This window comes from Ovis aries, chromosome 7, assembly GCF_016772045.2.
Source record: "Ovis aries strain OAR_USU_Benz2616 breed Rambouillet chromosome 7, ARS-UI_Ramb_v3.0, whole genome shotgun sequence".
NCBI classification, from domain to species: Eukaryota; Metazoa; Chordata; class Mammalia; order Artiodactyla; family Bovidae; genus Ovis; species Ovis aries.
In genome coordinates this window covers 4,676,488-4,699,646 of record NC_056060.1, presented here as the reverse complement: position 1 = coordinate 4,699,646, position 23,159 = coordinate 4,676,488, and the positions used below count along the sequence as shown (strand labels likewise).

General features: G+C 39.6%; 2 protein-coding genes across 6 annotated transcripts in view; one reads left to right on the top strand and one right to left on the bottom strand.

Annotated features, from left to right (window-relative positions):
* The window catches only part of AP3S1 (adaptor related protein complex 3 subunit sigma 1), a 71,263-nt gene extending 71,056 nt beyond the window's left edge, over positions 1–207 (bottom strand). For all 3 annotated transcript variants that reach the window (XM_042251976.2, XM_015096778.4, XM_042251977.2), the window contains exon 1: positions 43–207. In XM_042251976.2, coding sequence (XP_042107910.1) covers positions 43–111 — 69 coding nt within the window. In that variant the 5' untranslated portion in view covers positions 112–207. The remainder of the gene's footprint in view (positions 1–42) is intronic.
* Positions 208–589: 382 nt separating this feature from the next.
* ATG12 (autophagy related 12) lies at positions 590–20,605 on the top strand. 3 transcript variants are annotated; one of them, XM_004010186.6, is made up of 4 exons: positions 590–760; positions 9,945–10,081; positions 18,188–18,250; positions 18,899–20,605. In XM_004010186.6, the coding sequence occupies exons 1-4, from the start codon at positions 598–600 to the stop codon at positions 18,956–18,958; spliced, it is 423 nt and encodes a 140-aa protein (XP_004010235.2). In that variant the 5' UTR covers positions 590–597; the 3' UTR covers positions 18,959–20,605. The 3 variants fall into 3 exon arrangements, with proteins under 3 accessions (XP_004010235.2, XP_060274725.1, XP_060274724.1); XM_060418742.1 differs by lacking the exon at positions 18,899–20,605 and adding an exon at positions 15,085–15,265 and having other exon boundaries at positions 18,188–18,237; XM_060418741.1 differs by lacking the exons at positions 18,188–18,250; positions 18,899–20,605 and adding an exon at positions 15,085–15,292.
* The last annotated feature ends 2,554 nt before the right edge of the window (positions 20,606–23,159 follow it).

The following is a 23,159-nucleotide window of genomic DNA, read 5'->3' as shown; positions in this document are numbered from 1 at the left end:
ACGACTCCCCCTTCGCCCCGATCGGCGGCGGCGGGCACTCACGTAGGGCTGGTAGAACTTGGAGAGCCGCGGCTTCCCGTGGTTGTTAAAGATGAGGATCGCCTTGATCATGGCTGAGCCGGGCGGACCGGGTGGGAACTGGGGGCCAGGGCGGGGGCGGGCGCGCGAGCCTCGCCTCGGGATCTCGCCGGCTGTCCTTCCCCACCCGCCCCCTCCCGCACACGCGCGCGCGCGCGCCCCCGAGATTCGGGGCGGGGCTTGCACGGGGCGGGGCTTGGGAGGGGTCGGCACGGGGGGAAGCGGAAACAGCTCCAGGGCCGGGGCGCGGCGCTTAGGGGCGCCTGCGCACTCGGCGGCTGACGGAGCCGTCTCCCAGAGACTTTTTCCGGAAGCGTGCTAGAGTGAAATAGTTGCTCTGTCAGCGGTTTGGGGACCACGCAGAGTCGACGCAGAGGACCAACCTACGATTCCGAGTCAGGGTTGGGTTGGGTTCTCCCCCGCCCCGACCCCGGAGCCTCTCGAGATGCGCTTTGGCGCAAGGCCCGCCCACTGCACTCGCTGAGCCACCGCTTCCGCCCTCCCTTCCCTCGAAGCAAGATGGCTGAGGAGCAGGAGTCTACGCTGCTGCTCCCTCCCTCAACTGCTCCCGAAGCTGAAGTGCCTGCCGAGGTCTCCCCAGAAACAGCCACTCCGGAGCCCCCTTCTTCTGCTGCAGTCTCTCCGGGAACAGAGGAACCTGTCGGTGACACCAAGAAAAAAAGTAATTTTCAGAGCACTGTCTCTCTGGGCAGAGGCGGGAGGTTGAGGTTGTGTTCGAAAACGGATGGCGGCCGGTAAGAAGCAAAAGTAGGGTAGGGCGGGTTCCAGACGAGGTTCTTGACCAGTCAGGAGAAAGGAAGTATACTTTTCGGCTTTCAAGACGTTTGAGTTGAGTGCCTCGAAAGAAAAGCTATCCCCAGAGGCGCTGTGTTTTAGCTGTGTTTTACCTAGCGATGTGGCACTGGGTTTTAAAACCGTGTATTCTAATCTTCCTTTGAAATAGCCACACTGCGGGCTCTGTGAAGGTGGGAGCACTGTGGGATCTTGGTAGCTCCGAGTGCTTAATGCGAGATCTAATTGTTTGAATAGTGACTTTAGCTGATACGGATTGTTGTTCAGTCGCTCAGTCGTTTAGGACTCTGTGCGACCCCATGGACTGCAGGCTTCCCTGACCTTCACCGTCTCCCGGAGTCTGCTCAAACTCATGTCCGTTGAGTCGGTGATGCCATCCAACCATCTAGGTGGTAAGGATAGTCTGGAGCAGATCTGAAGTAGAATCCACACCTTCCAACTAGGTCACCGGTGTTTTTATACCAAATCGTGTGAGCTCATCTTGGACCAAAAAACGGGTTTTGAACACTGCTAAGGGAAAACCGAAAACACTAGCATCGCCTTAAAAAAAAAAGCAACACCATTTTGGAATCTTTGTAACGAATTACATTCGATACAAGTCATTTCATTGCTTGAACTGGCTGTCCTCAACCCTTTATTGCTTGAGAATTAGTTCGCCATTGTGAAATACAGAAATTCCTTTGTAAAACGCAGCAATTCCTAAGTGGAGCGCTCTGTGTAGAGTTGCCTATGAGAAAAGCAGGAAATCATTTTCTGTCCCGAGTCTTAAAGTATAGGTATGGCATTTTGTGCTTACTGATCTCTAGTCCTTTCATCCAGCTTCATTTTCTGCTGCTTGTGGAGTATAATTGTCTGTCCCAGCATTGTCCCTCTTTTAAGTCAGACTGACTCTACATTTGAGGGAAGTCTCTTCTGTCATTTCCAGCTGATGCACCAGTAGAGGAACAAAACTCTGTAATTATTTCTGTAGATAACCACTAAAATCGTCCTAGATGAATCCCTTGAGTTTTTCAGATCCGCTTATTTGTTTGGAGTCGTCGTGTTAGTTTCAGCTGTACAGTGAAGTGAGTCAGTTATACATATATCTACTCTTTAAGATTCATTTCCCGTGTTGGTGATTACAGAGTATTGAGTAGCATGCCTTGTGCTATACAGTAGGTCCCTATTGGTTATCTGTTTTATATATAGTTGTGGTGTTCCCTTTTTTCCCCTTCCAATTTACTGTAAGCCAAAACAGACTTTGAAAGGGTTTGTCTTAATATCTAGCAGTCTCAGTCAGCAGTTTACTACGTACTTGACCTTGGAGATCGCTGTGAGAACTGTTGCTAAAAAGTAACTGCTCACAACCTAGATATGGTCTGTTTTCTTGGGTCTGCTCAATTTATTATTTTTAACCATCCTTTTAAAATCAAATTTTCATCTTCTGGCTCCTGTGAATATTTGAGTTAGCGTCTCTGATGTCACATTTACTTTCTAGCCATTGAATTTCTACCCTGAAATTGTCATCCTTTTTTGAGGACCTTTTTGATAGAAAAAAGCTTAAATATTTCATATATTCCACATTTGGTTTAATCTAGAGCTTATTGAAGCAGACCCAGATTGTTCTTGTGGCCCTTTAGGATCATCTGAGGGAGCTTTTGAACTACCAGTGCCAAGGCCCTACTTCCAGAAGACTCTGATTCAATTGATGTAGGCATCTGTATTCTTGTAAATGTTCTCCCAGTTGAGTCTTATGTGTAGCTATGGTTGAGAACTACAAGCAAATTACCTTTTATAATTTTTTTAAATATATAGCTTTAATTATAAATATTTTTCCTCTGTAGCTTCTTGCCCTTGCCTTCTTCAGTAATACAGCTTACTATTGTCTGCTTCACATTCTTGGAATGAGCCGTTGCAGTTGACTGATTGATAGCCCCAGGGAGTTTAGGGAACAGGGACCAGGCTGTGGAAGATCAGTTAATGGAAATCCCCTTAGTTATCTCCCAGTTCATCTTTTTTCCTTGGATAACTGAGATTAGAATTACCAAGTGGAAGAAGGAAGATAAACTTTAGTAGAAAGATAAACAGTGCATTATGGGTTCTAGATGGCTTCATTCCAGGGATAAACTTGAATGAATTGATCTCAATAACCTGATAGTGACCCAATTTTTTAATACCTAGGAGTGGGACAAGAAGGATGTAATAGAATAGAGTTGATTTTAGGGGGCAGCAGAACACTTCTGCTTTCAGTCTTTCTTTTGATTTAATTTTTAATTTTTTTTAAATTGAAATATAGTTAATTTGGGCTTCTCAGGTGTTGCTCTGGGTAAAGAACCTGCCTGCCAATGCAGGAGACTTAAGAGACTGGAGTTTGATCCCTGGGTCGGGAAGATCCCCTGGAGGAGGGCTTGGCAACCCACGCCAGTACTCTTGCCTGGAGAATCCCATGGACAGAGGAGGCTGGAGGACTACGGTGTGTAGGGTTGCGGAGTCAGACACGACTGAATCAGCCTAGCAAGCATACCCATAGTTAATTTACAGTGTTGTGTTAGTTTCACGTGTCCAGCAAAGTGATTCAGTTACACGTGTGTGTATTGCTCAATCATGTCCAACTCTGTAACCCTATGGACCGTAGGCCACCAGGCTTCTCTGTCCATGGGATTTTCCAGGTGAGAATACTGAAGTGGGTTGCTATTTCCTACTCCAGGAGATCTTCCTGACCCACAGATCCAACACAAGTCTCTTATCTCCTGCATTGCCATGTGGATTCTTTACTTCTGCACCACCTGGGAAGCCCCAATTCAGCTATACATATATGTATAGATTCTTTGTCATATTTTTTTCCATTGTACATTATCGCAAGATAATCGAGTATAGTCCTGTTCACCTGTTTCATATCTAGTACTCCAGTACTCTTGCCTGGAAAATCCCATGGACGGAGGAGCCTGGTAGGCTGCAGTCCATGGGGTCGCTGAGGGTCGGACTCGACTGAGTGACTTCACTTTCACTTTTCACTTTCATACATTGGAGAAGGAAATGGTAACCCACTTCAGTGTTCTTGCCTGCAGAATCCCAGGGACGGTGGAACCTGGTAGGTTGCCGTCTATGGGGTCACACAGAGTCGGACACGACTGAAGCGACTTAGCAGGAGCAGCAGCAGCAGCAGTGGTATATATTAATCCCAAACTCCTAATATATTCCTCTCCCCATTGCTGCTCTGTCCCTGTGATTCTCTAGGCAAGAACACTGAAGTGGGTAGCCATTTCCTTTTTCACCTCTCCCCTTTGGTAACTATAAATTTTGTTTTTTATGTTTGTGACTCTGTTTCAATTTTGTAAATAAGTTCGTTTGTATCATTTTTTTAGATTCCACATATAAGTTGTATCATATGATAATTATCTTTCTCTGTCTGACTTAATATGATCTCTAGATCTATCCATGTTGCTGCAAGTGGCATTATTTTGTTCTATTTTTTGGCTGAGTGATACTCCACATCTTTTTTCCCATCTATCTGTTGATGAATACTTAGGTTTCTTCCATATCTTGGCTATTTTAATAGTGCTGCTGTGAACATTTGGGTGTGTTATGGTTTTCTCCAGATACATGCCCAGGAGTGGGATTGCAGAGTTTTATGGTAACTATTTTTGGTTTTTTAAGGCACCTCGTTTGTAGTAGATTACTTGACCTTAAGTGTGTGGTTTCATTTCTCGGCTTTCTCTCCTGTTTTATGGATCTGTGTGTCTGTCTCTGTGTCAGTACTGTATTGTTTTGATGACTGAAGCATTGTAGTATAGTCTAAAGGCAAGGAGTGTGATTCCTCCAGCTCTGTTCTTTCTCAAGGTTGTTAAAATACTTGTTTTAGCTCTGTGAAAAATGCCATTGGTAATTTGGTAGGAATTAAATTGAATCTGTAGATTGTCTTGGGCTTCCCTGGTGGCTCAGAGGGTAAAGCGTCTGCCTGTACTGCAGGAGACCTGGGTTTGATCCCTGGGTCGGGAAGATCCCCTGGAGAAGGAAATGGCAACCCACTCCAGTATTCTTGCCTGGAAAATCCCAGGGATGGAGCCTGGTAGGCTACAGTCCATGGGGTAGCAAAGAGTCGGATATGACTGAGCGACTTCACTTCACTTCAGATTGTCTTGGGTGGTGTAGTCATTTTAACTATCCTGATTCATCCAATCCAAGAACACAGTGGATTGTTATCGTTCTTTTGTGTTGTCTTTGGTTTCTTTCATCAGTGTCTTACAGTTTTTGGAATACAAGGTTTTTGCCTCCTTATTTAGATTAATTCCTAGCTATTTGATTGTTTTTCATTCGATGGTGAGATTGTTTCCCTAATTTCTCTTTCTGATATCTTGTTAGTCTGTGGAAATACAGCAGATTACTGTACACTAATTTTGTATCCAGTAACTTAAGGGAATTCATTGATGAGCTTTATTAGCTTAGTATCACTGATTGATTTGCAGATGCTGAAAACTCATCATACCCCGGGGTAAAACCCACTTGATCATGGTGTATGGTCCTTTTAATGTATTGTTGGAATTAATTTGCTAGTATTTTGTTGAGGATTTTTGCATCTGTGTTCACCAGTGATGTGTGTTAGTCGCTCAATCGTGCGCGACTCTTTGCGACCCCATGGACTGCAGTCCACCAGGTTCCTCTGGCCATGAGGTTTTCCAGGCAAGCTTACTGGAGTGGGTTGCCATTTCCTTCTCCAGGGGATCGTCCCAACCCAGGGATCAAACCTGGGTGTCCTGCACTGCAGGCAGATTCTTTACCAACTGAGCTACAAGGGAAGCCCTGTTTACCAGTGATCCTGGCCTGTAATTTTCTGTTTTTGTGGTACCTTTTTCTGGTTTTCCAACAGGGTGACCTCATAGAACAAGTTAGTAAGTGTTATTTCCCCTGCGATTTTTGGGAATAGTTTCAGAAGAATAAGCATTAAATCTTATAAATATTTGGTAGAATTCACCTGTGAAGCCGTCTGCTCCTGGCCTTTAGTTTATTGGCAGTTTTCGAATTCCTGATTCAGTTTTAGTACTGGTAATTGATTGATCTGTTCATATTTTCTATTTCTTCCTGGTTCAGTCTTGAAGATTGTACCTTTCTTAAAATTTTTCCATTTTTTCTCAGTTGGCCATTTTGTTGGCATATAGTTGCTCAGAGTAGTCTCTCATGATCCTTTGTATTTCTGTGGTGTCTATTGTAACTTCTTTTTCGTTTCTGATTTTATTGATTTGGGCCCTCTTCCTTTTTTTCTTGATGAGTCTGACTAAAAGTTTATCAAGTTTGTTTATCTTTTCAAAGAACGAGCTTTCAGTTTACTTGATCTTTGTCTTTATTTCATTGACTTCTGCTCTGGTCTTTATTTTTCTTCCTACTAACTTTGGATTTTGTTTGTTGTTCTTTCTCCAGTTGCTTTAGATCTAAGGTAAGGTTGTTTGAGATTTTTCTTGTTCCCAAAGTAAATCTGTATCACTGTCAACTTTACTTTTAGAACTGCTTTTGCTGTGTTTCATAGGTTTTGGATCATCGTTCATTTTCATTTGTCTCTAGGTATTTTTTATTTCCTCTTTGATTTCCTCAGTGATGCATTGATTGTTTAGGTTCCATGTGTTTGTGTTTTTTGCAGTTTTTTTCCAGTAGTTGATTTCTAGCCTTGTATTGTTGTGGTCAGAAAAGATGCTTGATACGAATTCAGTTTTCTTCAGTTTACCAAAGCTGGCTATGTGGCACAGCATGTGATCCATCCTAAAGAATGTTCCCCGTGAATTTGAGAAGAATGTGTATTCTGGTGCTTTTGGATGGAACGCTCTATAAATATCAGTTGAGTCAATCCAGTTTAATGTGTCATTTAAGACCTATATTTCCTTATTGATTTTTCTGTCTGGATAATCTGCCCCTTAATGTAAGAGGGGTGTTAAAAGTTGCCAACTATTGTTGTGTTACTGTTATTTACTCCTTTTATATCTGTTAACATTTGCCTTATATGTTGAGGTGTTTCTCTGTTGGGTGCATATATATTTACAATTGTTATGTTATATCTTCTTGGAGTGATCCTTTCATTATTTTGTAGTGTCTGTCTTTGTCTCTTATAACAGTCTTTAGTGTATATTGTCTGATACAACTGTTGCAGCTGTGGCTTTCATTTGATTTCCATTTGTGTGGAATACCTTTTTCCATTCTCCACACTTTCTGTCTATATGTATGTTTAGATCTGAAGGGTTTCCCTGGCAACTATACAGATTTTGTTTTTGTATCCGTTTAGCCAGTCTTGTTTGGTTGGAGCATTTAGTCTATTTTCTCTTAAAGTAATTATTGATATCTGTGTTCCTATTGCCATGAAATTAAAAGACGCTTACTCCTTGGAAGGAAAGTTATGCCCAACCTAGATAGCATATTGAAAAGCAGAGACATTACTTTGCCAACAAAGGTCCATCTAGTCAAGGCTATGGTTTTTCCAGTGGTCATGTATGGATGTGAGAGTTGGACTGTGAAGAAAGCTGAGAGCCAAAGAATTGATGCTTTTGAACTGTGGTGTTGGAGAAGACTCTTGAGAGTCCCTTGGACTGCAAGGAGAGTGAGTGAACTCTGGGAGCTGGTGATGAACAGGGAGGCCTGGCATGCTGTGATTCATGGGGTCGCAGAGTTGGACACTGAGCGACTGACCTGAAGTGATTGCCATTTTATTAATTATTTTGGGTTCATTATTGTAGGTCTTTTTGTTTGCCTTCGTTCATTCTCGTGATTTGATGAGTATCTTTAGAGTTAAGTTTGGATTCCTCTTTTTTGGTATGAATGTCTGTTAATAGATTTCTGTTTTGCAGTTACCTTGAGGTGTTTATGTAGGAGCCTATATGTATAGGTACTTGTTTTAAGTTGCTGATCTCTTCATTTTAAATGCACTTTAGATACTTTGCAGTTATACTTTCCTCTTCTCATAGTTACTGTTTTGTGTATCAGTTTAAACTGCCTATTATGGATACAGGTGATTTTACTATTTTTGTCTTTAAATTTCCCTGCTAGCTTTGTGTACAAATGATTTCCTGCCTTTATTGCATGTTTGCCTTTACCAGTGAGCTTGTCTATGTCATAATTTTCTTATTTCTAGTTGAGGCCTTTTCTTTTCCACCTATAAAAGTTTCTTTAGCATTTTTTGTAACGCTGGTGGTACTGAGTTCTTCCAGCTTTTTTTTTTTTTTTTAATCTTTAAAGTTTTTTATTTCCTCATCATATCTGAATGAGAGCCTTGCTGGGTAGTGTGTTCTTGGTTGTAAGTTTTTCTGTCATCACTTCAAGTATATAATGCCACTCCCTTCTGACCTGAAGAGTTTTTGTTAAAAAATCAGCTAGTAGCTTTATGGAAGTTCCCTTGTATGTTTTATACATACAAGTATTTTCTGTTTATCTTCAATTTTCGTCATTTTGATTACAATATGTTGTTGTATATTTCTCTGTGAAGTAATCCTGTATGGAGCTTTCTTCATTTCCTAGACTTTGGTGACCATTTGCTTCCCTAGTTTAGGGAAATTTTCAGCTAATATCTCTTCAGATATTTTCTCAGGCTCTCTCTCTCTTCCCCTTCCAGGGTATAATGTGAATATTACACCTTTAATGTTGTCCCAGAAGTCTCTTAAACTGTCCTCATTTCTTTTCATTCTTTTTTCTGTTTGGCAGCAGTGATTTCCACTATTTTGTCAGAACTAATCCATTCTTCCACCTCATTGTTAAAAAAAACTTCTAATTTTTTTGTTAAGTGAAGTAACTTCTGGAGACAAATTCATAGACTTTCTATTTGCATCTTTCTACTTTGAATTATTGAAACATTTGATTTCTCTGAAACCTTTTTGGCCCTAGTTGATATATTTTCTGTTTAATAATTTGTATTGTTTTCCTTCATTAAAAAGTTTATTGTAGAAAACTTGGTAATTACAAAAAGCACAAGTAATATCAGGTAATAATCACCTATAATACTCCTACTAGGAAATACTATTTTGGAGAATAACATGAATATGTGCCTGTGATGGTTTTAATGAAATTGAAATCATATTCAGTTTTATATATAATTATGCCCTTTTATATGTAATACTTTTGATAACTTTTTCATACTATGAAATATGCTTTTATAATACTTATCTTTAATGGCAGCTTAATTATCTTATGGTTTAATGAGTGAGTTATATGATACTGCTGTAAATAAACACTCTATACATAATCATTTAATCTTTATAACAGTCTTACCAGGTTTCTGCTATTATCCTCATTTTACAAGTGGAGAAACTGTAGTATGGAGAGATTAAAGGGCTTACCTAAATACATGTATACATACCTGGCAAGTGGCAGAGCCAAGACTTTGAACTCAGGGAGCTCAGAGTGTGTGTTCTTTGGTATATAACTTCTGTCATAGCTTTTATTTAACCAATCCCCTCTAAATATCTTTTTGGAAATTTAGATTTACCTTTTTGTAATTAAAAATAAATGTTTCAATGAAAGTGAAATTCTTCTGAATGAATCTGTTCATACCTTGTATTTTTAATCTCAGGCATGCCTCCAGGCTCATGCGGACATAACCTGTGTATTGATTGACGGTTTAAGCTTTCTAACGCCTTTTGTATCGCATCCTCTGTAGGCGTGTCAGCATGTTGGTCAGTATAGTTGACCATTGAACAGCATGAGTTTGAACTAAGCAGGTCTGTTTATGTCTTCACGTGTGGCTCAGTGGTGAAGACTCTGCCTGCTGATGCAGGAGATGCTGGTTCAATCCCTGGGTCGGAAAGATCTCTGGTTGAGGAAATGGCAGCCCACTCTAGTATCCTTGCCTGGAAAATCCCATGGACAGAGGAGTCTAGTGGGTCCATGGACTTGCAAACAGTCAGATGACTTGGCAACTGAGCAGCAAGTCTACTTATACATAGATTGTTTTCAATAAATACCTACCAGAATAACAGATAATCCATTGTAGGTTGAATCTGTGGATGCATAAGTTATAGGTAGATTTTCGACTGTATGGACATTGATGCCCTGAGTTCTGTTTTGACCAGGGTCAACTGTTGTTGTTTTTTTTTCCTTTACAGTTGACATTCTGCTAAAGGCTGTGGGAGACACTCCTATAATGAAAACAAAGAAATGGGCTGTGGAGCGAACCCGAACCATCCAAGGACTCATTGACTTCATCAAAAAGTTCCTTAAACTTGTGGCTTCAGAACAGTTGGTATGAAACCAATGGTGGTCATTTCCCTACAGAAATTCACAGAGCATGCATCTCTCAGTATCCGGGGTGGGATTGATTCCAGGACCATCTTCTGTAGATGCTCAGGTTCCTTATATAAAATGGCATATATGCGTATAGTCTGCACATGTTCTCCCATATACTTTAAATCACTTTTAGATCCCTTATGCTACCTTAATACTATGTAAATAGTTACCAGTACCCAACAAATTAAAGTTTGGCCTTTTGGAACTTTCTGGAATTTTTTTCTCCAAATGTTTTTTCATCACAGTTGGGTGAATCTGAGGGAGCATTCAGAGCCCACGGATTCAGAGGGGGAACTATAGTTCCTAGGTGACAATGAATAACTTTTGTATAGAAATACATATGGAGACACATATGTTACCTCAGTAACGTCCTTTTATTTCTTTTGTTAGTGGAATTTCTGTGCTTTATTGAAGGATTCTCTGGTGAACCCTGAAATGAAATGAATTTTTTTAGCCTACTGTATTGGTTTTCCTCCAAAAGTCACTGAATGCCCGTGCAGAAAGATCTGTCCTAGAATATTGGTACATAAAGTTCTGAGTTCTCTTTGTTCTGGTGTCAATATTGCATTCTTCCCGTTCTTCTCAAGGTAAGCAGTGTTCCTTTGCCCCGCGCTGTGGAAGAACTAAGCGATGCACACTCCTTCCTTCATGAGTTTGAACTGCAGATACCTGCTTATACACGGCCCTTGAACAACATGGGTTTGAACTGCAGAAATCCACACTACATAGTGTACCACTGCACAACCAACAGTTGGTTGAATCTGCCTTCTGTACCTAGGTTTTTGACTGCTCAGAGGGTTGGCATCCCAACCCCCTTGTTTCTAAGGGTCAGCTGTATTCATTCCATACTGTGGTACATGTTAAGCATTTCATGCCAGATTGTTAGGATTAAAATTCTCAATGCCACTGGTTTTGAATTTGGTATTTGACCACAGAAACTTAAATGTCTACATGGATTTGACTTTTTGTCACAATAAAATGCCTTTATTTTCAGATCACAATCTTGGTCCATGTTAACACATAATGTATAGGTGGATGGATAATTGAAGAATCATTAACTTTTTTGAATACAATTATGTATATGGATTGGGAAGGGATATAGTTGCTGAGAACACAGGAATGAGAACTGGTAAAATGAATGAAGTGATTATTAAGTGAGGTTTGTTGGAATTTATCTCTTTTTGGTTAATGTAGAAGAAGAAACTACTCTGATCTAAGATTTTGGTGGTAATTGGTTTTCACGGAAGTGTCATGTCATGAGTACAAAAGTTAAGTGCAAGATAGGTTGATCACTACAAGTTACTTGAGATAAGGATAGCATAAAGCCAGGGATTCCTCCAAAGGAAGTTGCAAGGGGAAAGTGTTGGAGATTTTTGAGTTTTACAGGTGAACATCCCCATTTGTGATTACTTGGAATGAGAAAATCATGTTTTCTAAAGAGTGCCATAAAGAATTTGATTAAATTTCAGAGATGGGCAAGAAGATTATAGTGTCATCCGCTTGCATATGGTAGCTAAAACCTGAGGAACGCAGGACCTTGCCTAGAGGCCAAGTCTAAATGGAATAGTTAGGGGGATAAGGACCTACACTTAAGAGATTACTGAGGGTAGAGCATGAAGAGTTGGCGGTAACTAGAGGAGAGCCAAGTCATTCAGGCATTACTTTTAGAAATTTGTAGATAGAAGAAAAGACGAAACAATGGTCTGTTCTATGTTAATGTTAGAATTTTGACAGTTTGTATTGCCTATATTCAGCAATCTGAAGGGACTTGGTTGCATTTTGTATTGCCTATATTCAGTAATCTGAAAGGACTTGGTTGATGTCAACATGTATTTGGTTGAACCATGTAAAATTTTCATCTGTGAATCGTTTGGACCAAAAAACCCCCAGCAGTTTCATAAGGTCCAGTTTTAAGCTTCTGTAGTGAGTATGACTATCTCTTCCCTGTTAAGCAATAGAAAGCATAAAAGTCATCTTTGTATCACTTGTCTAGGTTAAACTAGAACTAACGTCTTCTAGCTTCACGGAGCTGCTGCTGTCGTTCAGTTGCTGTTGTCTCTTACTATTTGCGACCCCGTGGACTGCAGGATGCCAGGCTTCCCTGTCCCTCACTATCTCTTGGAGTTTGCTCAAACTCATATCCACTGAGTCAGTGGCACCATCCAACCATCTCATCCTCTGTCGCCCCGTTTTGCTGCCCTCAGTCTTTCCCAGCATCAGGATCTTTTCCAATAAGTCAGCTGTTCACATCAAGTGGCCAAAATATTGGAGCTTCAGCTTCAGTATCAGTCGTTCCAGTGAATATTCAGGGTTGATTTCCTTTAGGGTGGACTGGTTGGATCTCCTTGCAGTCCAAGAGATTCTCAAGCGTCTTCTCCAACACCACAGTTTGAAAGCATCAAATCTTTTGGCTCTCAGCCTTCTTTATGGTCCAACTCTCACATCCATTCATGACTACTGGAAAAACTATAGCTTTGACTATATGGACCTTTGTTGGCAAAGTGATGTCTTGCTTTTTTAATATGGTGTGTAGGTTTATCATAGCTTTTCTTCAAAGAAGTAAATGTCTTTTAATTTCATGGCTGCAGTCACCATCTGTATCCTACATTATTTTGGCAAAATAAATGTCAAAAGAAAAAGTAATACTGGGGATTCTGGGAAGATAGCAGTAGTGTCAGAAGGCATGAATTCCCACTAAAACAGTCAACTAGAAAGTAAAACCAAATCCCCATAGTCAGTATACTTAAGACTCAGATGACAGTATCCTCGTGAACCTTTAGATTCAAGTTGGTAGAAATTCCCAACAACTACAGGATCTGTGTCTTACTAGCAGATGTGCTGCCAAGACACGCAAGCAGCCAGTCAATAGATAAGTGGATAGAAGATGTATACACACACACAGCACAGTGGAATACTTGTTCAGTCGCCAAGTTGTGTCCAACTCTTCACAACCCCATGGATTGCAACACGCCAGGCTTCTCTGTCCCTCACCATCTCCCTGAGTTTTCCCAAGTTCATGTCCATTGCATCAGTGATGCCATCCAACCATCTCATCCTCTGTTGTCCTCTTCTTCTGCCTTCACTCTTTACCAGCATCAGGGCCTGATGAGTCAGCTGTTCATATCAGGTGACCAAAGTATTGGAGCTTCAGCATCAGTCCTTGCCAAACATGGAAAAGGTGTATACAGTCAGCAAAAAGAAGACCTGAAGTGACTGTAGCTCAGATCAGCAGCTTCTCCTAGCAAAATTCAGGCTTAACCTAAAGGAAGCAGGGAAAACCAGTATGCCGGCCAGGTATGACTTAAATCCCCTGTGAATATACAGTGGAAATGATGAATAGATTCAAGGGATTAGATCTAGTAAATAGTGCCTGAAGAACTATGGACGGAGGTCCATAATATTGTATTCAGTTCAGTTATGTCCAACTCTTCGCGACCCCATAAATCGCAGCATGCCAGGCATTCCTGTCCATCACCAACTCCCGGAGTTCACTGAAACTCATGTCCACCGAGTCGGTGATGCCATCCAGCCATCTCATCCTCTGTCGCCCCCTTCTCCTCCTACGCCAAATCCCTCCCAGCATCAGAGTCTTTTCCAATGAGTCAACTCTTCGCATGAGGTGGCCAAAGTATTGGAGTTTCAGCTTCAACATCAGTCCTTCCAATGAACACCCAGGACTGATCTCCTTTAGGATGGACTGGTTGGATCTCCTTGCAGTCCAAGGGACTCTCAAGAGTCTTCTCCAACACCACAGTTCAAAAGCATCAATTCTTCGGCACTCAGCCTTCTTCACAGTCCAACTCTCACATCCATACATGACCACAGGAAGAACCATAGCCTTGACTAAACGGACCTTTGTTGGCAAAGTAATGTCTCTGCTTTTGAATATGCTATCTAGGTTGTTCATTACTTTCCTTCCAAGGAATAAGCATCTTTTAATTTCATGGCTGCAATCACCATCTGCAGTGATTTTGGAGCCCCCCAAAATAAAATCTGACACTATTTCCACTGTTTCCCCATCTATTTGCCATGAAGTGATGGGACCGGATGCCATGATCTTTGTTTTCTGAATGTTGAGCTTTAAGCCAACTTTTTCACTCCACTCTTTCACTTTCATCAAGAGGCTTTTGAGTTCCTCTTCACTTTCTGCCATAAGGGTGATGTCATCTGCATCTCTCAGGTTATTGATATTTCTCCCGGCAATCTTGATTCCAGCTTGTGTTTCTTCCAGCCCAGTGTTTCTCATGATGTCCTTTGCATAGAAGTTAAATAAGCAGGGTGACAATATACAGCCTTGACGTACTCCTTTTCCTGTTTGGAACCAGCCTGTTGTTCCTTGTCCAGTTCTAACTGTTGCTTCCTGACCTGCATGTAGGCAGCAAACAAAACCATCCCAAAGAAAAAGAAAGAAGGCAAAATTGTCTGAGGAAGCTTTACAGATACCTGAATAGAGTGCTACTGAGCCATTAGAAAGAAAATTTGCCATTTGCAGCAACATGGATGGACTTGAAAAGCATTATGCTAAGTGAAATAAGTAAGAGAACAACAAATACTGTATGATATCACCTGTTCATGGAAACCTTTTAAAAACAGTGAATATAACAAGAAGGAGACTTAACAGATACAGAGAACGAACTAATGGTTTCCGGTGTTGGGAGTAGGGTACAATATAGGGCTGGAGAAGTGGGATGTAAGACTGTTGGGTGCAAGATAGGATGAAGGGATGTATTGTACAACACGGGGCACATAGCCTATATTTTGTAATAACTGTAAATAGAAAGTAACCCTTAAGAATTGTATTAAAAAATTTTTTTTTAACTTAAAAAAACAACTTCAGCCTGGAGTGTTGGGTTGCTCAGGCTCTGCGATGTGTCTTGGGGAGAGGTGGAATGAAATGTTGAAAGAATTTGAGGGACTTCCCGGGTGGTCCAGCAGTTAAGAATCTGCCTTGCAATGCAGGGAACATGGTTCAGATCCCTGGCTGGGGACCTAGGGTCCTACCTGCCGTGGAGCAGCTACGGCTGTGTGATGCAACTACGGAGCGTGTGCACCAGAACCAGAGAGCTCCGTGCCCCACAGGGAGGAACAGAATGAGAAGACAGTGAATACTGAGCACGAACAAAGGAGAGTGAACGTACAGGTAACAGGAGTCCCTGAGGAAGAAAAAGCAAAAGAACAAGACAAATACTTAGAACTATAATTCAAGAGAAATTTCTTCTAAAAAGATTTGAAACTACATATTGAAAAAACTTACCAAGATCCTGAGAATGCCAACCCAGTGCAACCATCACCAAGACACATTCTAGTAAGATGACTAGATGTGAAATAAAAGGAAAAATCCTTTGGACATCTAGGGGGAAAAGGTCATGGCTTAGGATATTAGGTTACCTCCAAATTTGGCTAGCAGAGATACAAAGAAAGTGTTGAGATAATGGATTTTATATGCTGTTAATGCAAAACTGGCTTTTAAGGCAGCAACTATTAGCAGTGTGCAAGAACTCAAGAGTATGCCGTTCCATGAACTCTTCCTACATAATCTAATCGAGAGGTTATAACAACCAAAACGACTGAAGAGACATGACTTAAATCATTAGTCTTTAAAATTTTATCCTCCCACATTCTAGCGTTTAGTTAAAGATTGCATTTTGAAAATTTTACCTCCATGTATCACCCATATAAACTGGTTTAATTGCTTTTTATATTAAAGTCACTTTCAGTTGCTAACTCCTGCTACAGAGTTACATAGGTTTCTTACAGTTCTCTACTGTATCTGCTGCATTGTCCCTTCGCCACTCACGACATCTTTTGTTGCTTTTGCCTACAGAGTCCTAATTATTACTCTCTCTACCTAGATAAGTCCAAATTTGGTCCTCAACTTTTTTCTTCGAGAAAGTCTTTCCTAACCAAACGGCTAGGCTGAACTAATGCCACATACCTTCTCAGTTGCATCTTTCCCAAGTATATATTCTTATCTGAGAGTGTTTGCTTATGGAAGGTAGGGATCATGTTAATCCTCACTTTCGTTCCACACCTTGGGCATTTCCTAGCACATAATAGACACTCAAGAGTTTGTCTACTGAAGTAAACTAAATTGTCACCCAGAGTCCTTTTCCTAATTTAAAGTGTACCAAAAAGTGATAAAATCTGTGTTCACTCATAGTTGAACTGCCAGGAACTAAACACAAATTATTATGTCTCGATCATAGGAAATCTATGTTAAAATGCACACTGATTTCTGAAATTATGTTAGAACTCTACTCAGCCTTAATAGTGAATTGATATTTAAGAATGAATTATTTTAAATAGTTAAATAAGTGTAATTACTAGTCTGTTGAATACATCTACCAAGAGTTTATACTTGATGTGTACGATCTCATTTTTTTGTTCCTAGCAGCTTCAAGAAGTATAGGTCCTATTAGTTTCGTATTTACAAACAAGTACACAATTTGAAAAAAGTTACTTGGATTTAGAGCCAGAATTCAAACCTGGATCTCAGTAGAACCCCTCCTCTTTCTTGTACTTAGTCACTCAGTCGAGTCTGACTCTTTGCCAGGACTGTAGCCCGCCAGGTTCCTATGTCCATGGGGATTCTCCAGGCAAGAACGCTGGAGTGGGTTGCCATGCCCTCCTCCAGGGGATATTCCCAACCGAGAGGTCAAACCCATTGTGCTTGGATTCTTTACCTTTTGAGCCACGAGGGAAGCCCAAGAATACCGGAGTGGGTAGCCTATCCCTTCTCCAGGGAAATTCCTGAACCAGAAATCAAGCTGGGGTCTCATTGCAGGCAGATCTTAACCAGCTGAGCTACCCAGGAAGCCCTCTCTTCCTTACTTAAGAAGTACTGTTACCACTCTGTATTGTCTGAAGGAGAAATGTATGTGATATTTATTCTTCTAGCTGGTATCCCAAATAGTATCTAGTAACCAACTATTTGTGTGTGTGTGTGTGTGTGTGTGTGTGTGTGTGTGTAGACATATATATATATTGAAGGACTAAAAGATGAATACCACAGTTAAAACCACTGGGACAAGCTATCATTAAATGATAGGATTGAAAAGAGTTAGATGACTCATTTGTATGGAATTTGTAAAATTATTTGTTTCCCAATAAAACAAACTGAAACCACAAATTTTCTCTAAAGCCATATACTGTGAGCATATTTCTTTCATATTTCTTTGTAGAATATGCTCATATGTGAAACCCAGGAAATTTTAGTCTTAGAATTTAATATAGACAAAGGAAAATTGTGTTAAGCTTCAGTGTTTTGTTTTCTAAAAAGGAAGTTATGAAAAGTCACTTAGACACTCTGATCTTTTGCTTCAGTATCTTCAGGAATTTAAAGACTAAAATGTTTTAGTAGAAACAGACTAGACTGCAACATATAACAGTGAATCCTTTAAGGAACAACAAGATTGAAAGGATATTAGGTTTCAATTTTGTTACATTTTTTTTCTGTGTCATTTGGCCCCAAGTGACTTTAGGTGATGCAGTGGTTAAGAATCCGCCTACCAGTGCAGGAGACAAAATACACAGGTTCGAGCCCTGGGTCGGGAAGATCCTTTGGAGTAGAAAATGGCAACTCACTCCAGTATTCTTGCGTGAAAAATTGCACGGGCAGGGGAACCTGGCAGCTACAGTCCATAGGGTCCCAAAGAATCGGACGCAGCTGAGCGCACAGCACACAATCACATGTTTTGATTTGCGGCTGTGTGTGTAAAACTTTGTTAAGAGAAACTTTCTCTATAATTATGAATAAATGAGAGTATTGGTATTTTTTACAAATGTAATTTCTTGAATAAGTAAAAGCTATTGGTGAAAACAAAAGTTTCTTCGTTATAAAAAGCTGAAAACAAAAACTCTGTTACTCCTCCAAGGGAAAAAAATACTGTTCCGAAAGATCTTATTAATTACTAATTTATGAGAATTAGAAAGAAGGAGTTTAGGGACACTGTTCACTTTTGAAGACAAAGAATTTGAGGTAGCTGGCTGGGAACCAGAAACATGCAGATTAATCTGAATACCTTTAAAAATGACTCACCATAAATGTTCTTCTTTCTTGCAGTTTATTTACGTGAATCAGTCCTTTGCCCCCTCCCCAGACCAGGAAGTTGGGACCCTCTATGAGGTAAAACATTGCTGCTTTATTGTCTTCATGGAATATGCTCATCTGTGTATAGTGTGATCATTAATTCACATCATTTAAGAGAAGGAAATGGCAACCCACTCCAGTATGCTTGCCTGGAAAATCCCATGGACAGAGGAGCTTGGTGGGCTACAGGGGGTCACAAAAGTCTGACATGACTTAGCGACTAAACAACAAGTTCATAATTGTCTATCAAGAAAAAGAGATTACTTTGTTGTGTCTCGTAACCCCTAGAACATAGTTGTGTCTCAATAAATGACGCAGTGATTGAAAAAGTAAGGAATGAGTAATGTGGATAGAAGATGGCTGAAATGTGACCAGAAAGAGAGATCCCCTTGTTTACCTGCAGGGAGTATCCTCCAGATCTCCCTTCGTATAATCAGTGACCCAGATCTCCCTCCAGGAAACTGAAAAGGAGACTGTGTAAGAATTATTTTATTTAGCGTCTTTGACGTTTATGATTACTAGCATTCGTCCAACAGCAGCTTGTAACTGTTGAAGGAAATAGCCTTTATAGGTACATGTACAAGGATATTTATGATACTATCACATAACAATTCTTTCTTGGTTTCATCTAAAGATAACAGAAATTGAGCTCAATTTTCATTGCATTTTTTTTTCTTTTTGTAGTGTTTTGGCAGTGATGGTAAACTGGTCCTGCATTACTGCAAATCTCAAGCATGGGGATGAACTATAGCGGAAAAGATCTTGCTAACCTAAAAGGAATCTTCACAAAGGAAACTGCTCTGAAAAGTTTTCATCTTGTGGCAAGAGACTTGTGGTTGTGGTCTGTTCAGCATGTATCTACTGTGACCCATGTTGATTTAAAATACCCACAGATTAGATGGACTTACAAAAATGTGATTTGTGTTAATACAAAAATCATCGTAAAAGATTGACATTAGTATATACCGATTACTACAGTTATTCCTTCAGAGGTATCTTCAAGGTATTGAAAAGGAGACTAAGATGATATAAAGCTGCTTTTGTACTACTTCTCAAAATAACTGAAATTGTTTACTTGAATTAGCACTCTACTGATTTTTTTCCCCCCTCCACTCTAAAAGTCAATTTACTAAAAGATTCTTTGGGGGCATATTCAGGGGAGTCCAATTTGTTTGTGGCAGTGATGGGCTTTTTCTCATTTTCATTTCTGTCAACTGTTACCTCGTGAAACAGATTTGCATTGACCTGCTGGCTTTATTACCTTAGTCAGTCAGTAGAGGGCAACCCAGCTGCCAGGAAGAGTGGCGCAGCTTGGTTCTACATCTTCACCAGAAGATAATAGCTATTCCTGCTAATTTCTAGCAAACATCTAGCCAAGAGAGCAGAGGTGTTGACACACTGGAAAACTGCTTTAGAGAAGAGTCGTGGTTTTGGTTTGTTCTATTGGGAAACAGAAGTAATTTTATAAATTCCAGACAAATGGTCATTGAACGCTTTCAGTCCTATCATTTAATGATTCTTGAGTCCCAGTGGTTATAACTGTGGTATTAATCTCTCTTTTGTTTCTATAGTGTCAAAAACAGTGAGTAAGCTTGGAAGCATCTCTCAGTTTTTTATAATGTATTTTCCAACTTGAAAATGCTCAAAGAATAATTGGAAAATAGCTAGATTTTATGCCATGAATAAAACTATTTTTTTTTTTTACTGATGCTGTTAAACTGATAATTGCTTTAATAAGATTTAACTTTTTCTTCATTCTGTATTATATTTGTGATGCAGCATTTTTATAAAACATTCTAATAAATTGAATGGAATGTTCAAACAGGATCTAAGGTGTGTACAAGAAATCTAAGTGTTCATTTTCAAAGATAATGAGAATGATATGATTTTGTCAAAGACAAAGTCCTTTGAGTCCCAGAATGTACTTTATGGTTAATGATCTGCCATACATTATCGTTAGGGAATGCCAAGGAACAATTCAGTTTAAGGTGATAAAATCATGTTCAGTTCTCATTTTCCAGTTGAGAACAAATTTCTAAGCCCCCTTACAAATGATGTCCCTGTTTAATAAATTAAAGCAACTAGTATTTAGCCCTGAAATAATACAGGTTGAATTGTGTAAATTTATTTTGTAAGGTGAATTAAGAAATCAGTATATGTGTTGAAAGTTGGAAAGTATATTATTTTCAGATCAAATAAGTTGAATATGGTGAAGATCTGTTGTCTAGTTTTGTGCTCTTACAGTTTACTGAAGGATGTAAATATATTTATCTATATGCATTTATATTTAACAGATGGCGAGAATGTGTTTAGCCTGTGTGTATATTATGTTTGCTGCTAAGGTTTCAAAATGATAGACTGTTTACTTAATTAAAACTACTTGAGTTTGAATTGTGTCATCAACTTATTCTTTTTTGATCTGAATAATTGATTAATTTATTAAATCTGAGGTTAGCTAAATACAATACTTTTTCTTCCCTCACAACCTTTAAAAATAGGACTCAAGTTTTTCAAACTATATTTGCAACTCTTACTTGGAAGCCTAGATCCCCTGAGTTATTTGCTTACTAGAACCTAGAATGCAATTCACAAAAATATTTTTGCAGAGGTTTGAACTCTTGATTGACATGAGCTTGGGGTGTTGGGGGGGACCTGAACCCTCAGGTTATATTTTAGTTTTCCATATTTAGGAGAAAATCAGTGTCAGTAATGTCATGCTTTATCTTACTGTACAGAGATTACAGTGCATGTAATGTTAGAATATGGGGCTTCCCATATTCTAAAGAATCCCGCCAGTGCAGGAGGTGCTGAGACTCGGGTTCGTTCCCTGGTTCAGGAAGATCCCCTGGAGAGGGGAAGTATTCTTGCCTGGAGAGTCCCATGGACCACGGAGCCTACTGGGCTACAGTGGGAGTTACACAGGTTCGAACACAGCTAAACAGCTGAGCACACACACAACACAGTGTTACAGTACTCTGCTTTATCTTTGAAGCTGCGTATGCCAAGGACTTCACAATTTCTCCGTATTTAGGGTATAAGGTAAGCTTAAGAGTGTCTATCTATCTGGAATCAAAATAAGATGGAATAGTTTCTGGAATAACCAGTGTTTTGGATATGGGGGGGGGGGGGGCAGAGTTTTAGCCCTGAAGGGACCTTTAATATCTATTCTGATAAGATTAGAAAACTCAAGGAGAAATGCAGACCCAGCTGAGATCACATAGCATTAGATTACACTTGCTTTAGATTACACAGCCGGTTTAGTTGTGAGTAACCCCACACTGGGAAAGTGCAGTATTCAGGGGTATAATAATGAAAACCACCTTTTGTGCAGCTTCTGCTTCATTTTCCAAGGATTATAAATATACTTAGTGCAATATGCCTTAGTAAGGCATAAGGGAATTCAGCTACAGACCACATAATGGAAGGAAAGTATTCAGAAACCAGTACAGCAGATTTAGTTTCACAAATAACTCTTTTCCTTCAAAATTGTTTAGCCTACACTAGATTATTCGCTATTTCCTGAACAGGCATTGTTTGTTCTCGGTTCCCTGCCCTTCAGTCCCTTCAAATATGACCTCTCTGCCTAATTCATTTTTTATCTTTCTTAAAGATTACCTGAATCTCAGAAGGAGGAGATACTCAAATAAGAACACAGCAAACTACCACGCTTACAGCCGTTACTGCACTTACTACCTTATAAGCATGTTGAGCACCCTTTGATCATTGTAATATCCCTAAAAATGGGATTTTGGGGGGCTTTTATTTGGTACCCACTATGTAATACTTAGTACATTGCCTTACACTTAATCAGTAATTCGTCATATATTGAGTTTATGAAATTAAGTGTGGTTTGCAAAATGATTTAACTTAAAGCAACAAGTAAAGTAATTTGTTTTTAATTTTTATGGCAGAAGATAAAAATGCAACATGACAGTTTTGATGTCCAATAATTGAAGAGCTCATTTCAGTTGATAAAGACCATTGAAAAATGGGCAAAATACATTAAAATGCAGTTCACAAGAATAAAAATATTGATGGCTAATGGAGCATGAAAAGTACTGGGCATCACTAGTTATAAAAAGTACAAGTATAATCTATGAGATGCTGATTATCACCTCTTGTATTATCAGTAGTTAAAAACAGTTACCAATATTGACAACACTGGGGGGAAATAAGCCCTATCATACTCTTGGCAAATGGAATATGAATTAGTACTGCATATTTAGGGGACATTTTGGCAATCTATCAAAAGTCTTGAAGTTATAAATTTTCATTTGTTTATTTTGTTTATTCACCTATAGAGTGCCTACTATGCCCTTAGCATTGGAATAAAGCATAAGATCCCTATTCTGGAACTTTCTAATAGGGAAGTAGATTGTCAGGTATGAATTTAATTCTTGAAATTTTAAATTGATTTTTTAAAATAATAGATACTTGATACCAAATATTAGATTTACCTTTTTTTAAAAAAAAAAAATTTTTGGTCATGCCACTCAGCTTGTGGGGTCTAAGTTCCCTGACTAGGGATTGAAACTGGGCTCTCAGCAGTGAGAGGGCCAAGTCCTAACCACTGGCCTGCCAGAGAATTCCCTTTGCTTTCTTCTGTGAGATTGATGAAGGAAAGATAAAACAGGTATGTATATGAATATGATTAGAATCTTGAGTTAGAGGAATCCTTACAAATCAGCTCCCATGTTTCCCTATATGTTCTCATATGAAGCAGATATACCTGAAACTCATTGGTTATTTACAGTGACACTCTATCCATTTTTAGCTGAATCTATTTTTACAGAACTCTCTTCCCTACTGCCTTCCTCCCTACCTCTTAAAACTGTCTCTTCCCAATTGTACTATATACGAAGTATATCTTTTCCCCTTTCCCACCTCAATTCTGCCCAGTCCTCTAATTTAATCAAGGCAAATCCATTCCTTCTGATTCTTTAGC